Raw genomic sequence first — 6361 nt, 5'->3', positions numbered from 1 at the left:
TGGTTGACTTGGTTTGAATTGCTTAAGTGGGCACCATTTGTTTGATTAAAATTCTCTCAAATTATCCTCACCATTACATTCAATTGAACCGTCGAGTTTATTTGATCAAATAGGGTGTCTACACAACTGACGTGTACCCTGCAAGAACCATAGATTTTTCTACCCTCGGGATACACAACTAAACATCCCCATAAAACATGGTCAATTGAAAAAATATACGATTCTTGCAATTGCGACGTCAGTGAGTTTTTAAGTTGTCTGTCAAGTTGAGTTAAAAAATCAGCATTCTTATAAAAAAGTGGTCTTTTTTTGTCATTGCCATAAACCTATGAAATTTTTATGGTAAATGTCTTTGATTAAATATATATATATGAATTAATAATTGTAAATCACATTAAATGATTTATCTCGACGGAGAGGATTTCACTTTTGCAAGATAACTCACTCTCGTCCATGAGTGAGAAGGAACATACTTAATTGAAGACTGAGGATCCAATTAGGTGTCCCATTCCTAAACAAGGTCATGTGACACCCATTTTATGTCATGTGGCATTTTTGGTGACTCAGTGACCGTTTCGATATGCCATCCATTCCTTGGTGAATCGACACATAGAAGATCAGGTTGATTGGTGATGTGGATCCATTGATAATATCATAGGCTTAAAGAATTATTTCTAATCATTAGATTTGAATTCATTTATAAGAGACTATATCTAGTGGATACGAGGTTATCAAACACTACTTTTTGGTACGTAGGTCCACCAAGGGATGGACCACATATCCTACGGTTAGTAGATCAAAAAAAAAAAAAAAAAAATGCCATGGGCATAAAATATGGTGCCACCTGACGTTGGTTAGGAACGGAACACTAGAATGAATAATACACACATATCTTCCATGGACATTGGGTGGAGACGACTTTTAAAACATTGTTTTGACCAGCATATAATGGACAAAATAAAAGAAAATTGGCTTCAGCTAGGATAATACTGGGGTGGGGATCGGGAGGATGAGAGAGTGTGGATGGCAAGCAAGGATGGTAGGTTCTCAGTATGCTCTTTTTACCACTCCTTGTGTAATGATGATGGTGATATCTCTTTCCCATATGCATCAATTTGGGGCCCGAAGGTACCAAGTAAAGTGGCTTTCTTCACATGGACAGCTTCTTTAGGAAGAATCCAAACGACGAATTTTTTGATGCGGCATGGGTGGTATGGGGCAAGCTGTTGCATTCTATGTATGGATAGTGGGGAATCTTCAGATCACCTACTCCTTCATTGCAAATTCACGTATGGAATTTGGGCACATTTCCTTAAGTTATTTGGTATATTAACTTGCTTGCCCAAGACAATAAAGGACCTTTTCACGAGTTGGACATCGAGTGGATGTTCGTTTGGTGGCATGAAGAGGTTACTTTGGAGTATTACACCATTCGCAATTTGTTGGGGGGTGTGGCGGGAGAGAAATGGCCGTATCTTTGAGGGGAATAAAAAAGATGGCACAGAAACAATTATCTCCATTTTGGGCCTTTTGTTTTGTTGGTCCAAAGTTTTTAGAGAATTTAGGGGGATATTCTTCGAGGATTTTATTTATAACTGGGATGGGATGCTTTGTATTTCTGGTGAGTAGCGTCTGTTTGTAAGGTCTTGCTAGGTTGGTCACCTCGACTGGCCTAGTATTATTTTCTTTTCTTATGAATATATTGCTACTTATCAAAAAAAAAAAAAAAAACTCACATCCATTCAAACTTGGCTGACATAGATGTTTGTATGGAATTATTGTTGTTTTCATCGTGATACGAGTGAAAAGCATCTATGAAACAATATGCATCTCCAAGGACTCCACGTCAGCAAAGTGTGAATCGATGTGATTTTTCAAATCACTCCAGCACGGCTCAGCTAAGACCACGTAAAACATTTTGCATTTGAATGCACGTTTTTGATGAAATCAAAGATAAATTTTAGAATCGGTCACGTTATGTATATAGCTGCGCTGGAGAACAATTCCATGAATAGATAGCCGTCTATATTGAATAAACGTTACAACGTGTTGAACACCAATGCCCAATATATAATGAACGGATCACACCCACCATTCATTCATTCCTTTAAACATCTTTTGATCTCTCTCTCTCTCTGACACACATAGCAAATACACCCACAGACAACCCACACAACTGGCACTTATGATGATGAGTCCAATCAAAATTTCTAGTGTTTCCCTTGCTAGTTTTGTTGGTATGATGCTGTTGCTGGTAATGAACATGCCATGTGAAGCACAATTATCCTCTACCTTTTACGATTCTAGTTGCCCAGATGCACTCACTACCATCCGAGCTGCGGTTAGGACTGCAATCTCACGTGAACGACGCATGGCAGCATCTCTTATTCGCCTTCATTTCCACGACTGTTTTGTTCAGGTACTATTCGTAGTAATTTTTTTTCTTCAAAATCAAAATGATTGTTTTGAGGAAGATTATGTTCTAAATCTGGGGTATTCTTGTCTTGTAGGGTTGTGATGCGTCGCTCTTGCTTGATGATTCTCCTTCTTTCACTGGTGAGAAGGGTGTCCTTCAGAATAACAGATCTGTGAGAGGTTTCGAAGTCATTGATGATGTGAAATCTAGAGTGGAGAATGTTTGTCCAGGATTGGTATCTTGCGCCGATATACTTGCTGTTGCAGCAAGAGACGCTTCTGTTGCTGTGGGTGGACCAACATGGACAGTCAAGCTTGGAAGAAGAGATTCAACTTCTGCAAGTAAAACCCAAGCAGAAACAGATCTTCCATTTTCTACAAACAGCCTCGCTCAACTCCTAGACACGTTCAGACGTAAGGGTCTCAATGAAAGAGATATGGTAGCACTCTCAGGTTAGAACACGCTTTTCACAATTCTTCCTCACATGAACACAAGTGCAAATTTGATTTATATATATAGAACTTTGTATCAAACTATAAATTAAATATGTGTCAATTTAAACTGTTTAAGCTCGATCAAAGTGGAATCCTCCCCATAGACTAAAAATCAATTTTCCTAATATATTGTATCGTCTAGAATCTGTTAGTGGTATTTTATGATTATTCTTCTTGTATATATTTTGCTAATTAAACTTGAACTTATACTGATACCTACAAAAATGACAGGCGCACATACGATAGGTCAAGCAGCGTGTGTCACTTTCCGTGGCAGGTTATACAACAATGACACCAACATTGATGCTGGCTTCCGGAGCACCCGTAGACGTAATTGTCCTGCCAGCGGAGGGAATGGAAATTTGGCTCCTCTTGATTTAGTGACTCCAAACTCTTTTGACAACAACTACTACAAGAATCTAGTTCAAAGAAAGGGCCTCCTTAATTCAGACCAAGTTCTCTTTAATGGTGGATCAACTGACAGCTTGGTTAATGAGTATAGTAGAAACCGTGATGCTTTCTACTCAGATTTTGCTATTAGTATGGTAAAGATGGGAGATATCGATCCTCTAACCGGACAATCTGGTCAGATAAGGAGGATATGTAGTGTTCCCAACTGAAGAATGTCCCAATTTTCCATACAAAAGTATTTGTTATTTATTACTTTTAATAAGTGTCGTAGTATTGTGAGTTTATCTGGAAGTCACATGAGCTTAGCAACACCACAGTAGAATTTTATTCTAATGTATAATTTTCTTCTTATTTTATATTGTAATCATTTATTCTTTTATTAATTTCAAGTGTGATTAATAGATTATCTCTTTACATGAAAAACAATTTCCTTACCAAGAAAGTTTTCCGATTTTATTAACCTGTGGCATCCAAATACATGATATGATACCATAGGGTTGGATAAGATAAAAAAAAAATGTTAATTTTCAATGTTGAATTTTAATTTTAAATGTGGGAGTAGCCGTCCTTTTTTAATAGCTTCAATCAAGCTCAATATATATATATATATATATATTTTGAATTTCATATATTGTTTTTTCATCTGAGTTTTCCAATAAAATCTAAGAGGATTTGTCTTGTGGTCACTTTAGGATTATTCATGACATTATCACATAGAATTCCAAAATCAAAGGAGTACAATTTTTTACTTTTGAAAAAATAGAACATCTCAATATCAAGTTCAAAATTATAAACAATTTATTTAGGATAGAGAATTTAGTTGATTTATGAATATTAGTATAAATGTTTTATGAAAATTTTAATCATTTTCCGTTGATTGAGATCATAAATTTATAAGTAGGGGAGCCAATAGCGTCTCTCAAAATTTATTATAAACGAATAGAGACTAGTAATACTCATATTCTCATTGGATGAAAACATGATCAAAGACATTGAATTGGTGTTGAGATTTTGTTAGCATGCTAGGAGAGATTTCAATGTAAGTTGTTGGGACGACTCACAATTCCATTGTGTTTTTATTAGTTTAATTCATGTAATTTCCTAACTGAAATCGCCTCGACCCTTTTTCACTAAATAGTGAAGAGGAGTCCGATTGGTAATTGGAGATTTTTTGAGAAATGGGAGTTGCCACCTAGTTTAGGTTTAGGAACAAAAAATAACTCTAAATGGAAATGGGTCGATCCACGGATTAGAGAGATGGGTACGGGGTCAGGTTATTGGGTTTGGAAGGCGTTAGACACCAAACCCGCTAGGTCAAAATGATCGGTCTCTACTACGATCCAAAACTATCTTAAGGTCAAACAGGGAAGAAAATGGTCAAGGCTAGGGTCTAACCATCATCATCAATGTATATCAGATGTGCTAAACGAATCCTATGGCTAAAACCCTCTAATTATCATATGATTATTCTTCGAATTTCGCACAAAAGGGAAATTTTGAAAAAAAAACCTAAATCTCATCCCATATTCTAGCATTCAAAATGGTAACATTTCCAAATCATCAAAAGTACAAACTCATGGAAAATTCTCCAAATAGAAAAATTATAAATACCAAAACTGTTAAATTGGAACTTATGAAGTTTCTAATTTGGGAATTTGAAGTTTTTTAATCTAAAATTTGAAAAATATATGATGAGTTACCAAATTGGAAAATAAATTCTCTACAATAGAAAGTTTCAAAAAATGCAAATTCTCAAATTAGAAACTCCCAAATTTTCATGAACGTGAACTTTCTAAATATTAAAATGTAGAATCTTTTAAATTAGGAAATTGATAAAATAAGAAATTTCTAAATTATAAATCCATGAACATATATTCTCCCAAAGTAGAAAATTGTGCAATCTCACATTAAAAAGTTTCAAATATTAATTTTTCCAATGATTCACATAATTTCCCAGAATAAGAATTTTATGAACATAAAGTCCCCAATTGAAAAAATTATGAATTTGCGATGAATCACCAAGTTGGAAATTTACAAAATAACAATAAAGAGAATTTCATGTTATCATACTCACCACATTGGAGATTGACAAATATCAAAGCACAAAAAATTTCTAAATTTGAAAAAGAAATCGACATTCAATCAATTCACTAAATAATCAAATGGGCATGCAATCATAATCTTCAATCTTCCCAAAACAATTCATTCAACAAAATGCATGTTTGTCAAGTCAAGAAGTGCACTAATCACACATGAAAATAAAACAAATATAAATGAGAGAGATACATAAAAATCCCTAATTATATTAACACGCGAAAATAAAAAAGATATAAGTGAGAGCGATACATAAAAAAAAAACATTCTCCTAATTTTATCAGAAAAATAAATCAAAACATAGAAAAAACACATAAAAAAAATTCTTCTAATCCTATTAATATGCCCAAAACAAATAAAATAAAAAAAACCTAAAGAAAATAGACAAAATAAATATTCTATGAACCCTATTAATATGCAAAATGAACAAAAATATAGAAAACATACGTAAGAAAAATTCTTCTAATCCTATCGACATGCAACAATAGATGAAAACATAAAAAATACAAAAAAATTCTCCCAATCCTACCGACGTGCAAAAGTAAATAAAAATAAATAAATACAAAAACTAAAGAATGACTTACCTATAGAATGAAATAATATCGAATCGATTCCTTCAAGTCCAATCTAAAGACTTGCGAGTATTCCCTGCTGTGAGGAAAGACGAGGGCAGTGAGTGAGTAGTTAGGAGAGATCCTAAGGAAGAATGCAGGTAGAGAGAGATGTGTTCTTGTAAATGCTGTAGTAGTGAACCAAAAAAAGGGCGTTGTAACAATAATACGGAAAGGCTGGGCAGAACGTGAGTACAAGAGAGAGGGCAAGTTTAATAGAGAAGTAGAACGCAAGTATAAGAGAGAGTGGGTTTAATGGTTGAAAAAAGTGGGGAAGGATGGAGAGCAGGTTTAATGGCTGAAAAACGTAGGGAAGAGATCATAGAGATGAAAGA

General features: G+C 34.5%; 1 protein-coding gene across 1 annotated transcript; it reads left to right on the top strand.

The window, feature by feature from the left end:
* Positions 1-2121: 2121 nt before the first annotated feature.
* Positions 2122-3632, top strand: LOC147409958 (lignin-forming anionic peroxidase-like). Its single transcript, XM_086432140.1, has 3 exons — positions 2122-2419; positions 2511-2868; positions 3142-3632. The coding sequence occupies exons 1-3, from the start codon at positions 2186-2188 to the stop codon at positions 3528-3530; spliced, it is 981 nt and encodes a 326-aa protein (XP_086288266.1). The 5' UTR covers positions 2122-2185; the 3' UTR covers positions 3531-3632.
* Positions 3633-6361: the final 2729 nt, after the last annotated feature.

Source organism: Akebia trifoliata, chromosome 2 (genome assembly GCF_017979445.1).
Source record: "Akebia trifoliata isolate Shusen 1 chromosome 2, ASM1797944v1, whole genome shotgun sequence".
Taxonomy (NCBI): Eukaryota; Viridiplantae; Streptophyta; class Magnoliopsida; order Ranunculales; family Lardizabalaceae; genus Akebia; species Akebia trifoliata.
Note: the sequence above shows the minus strand (reverse complement) of the source record. Positions and strands in the feature narration are given on the sequence as shown.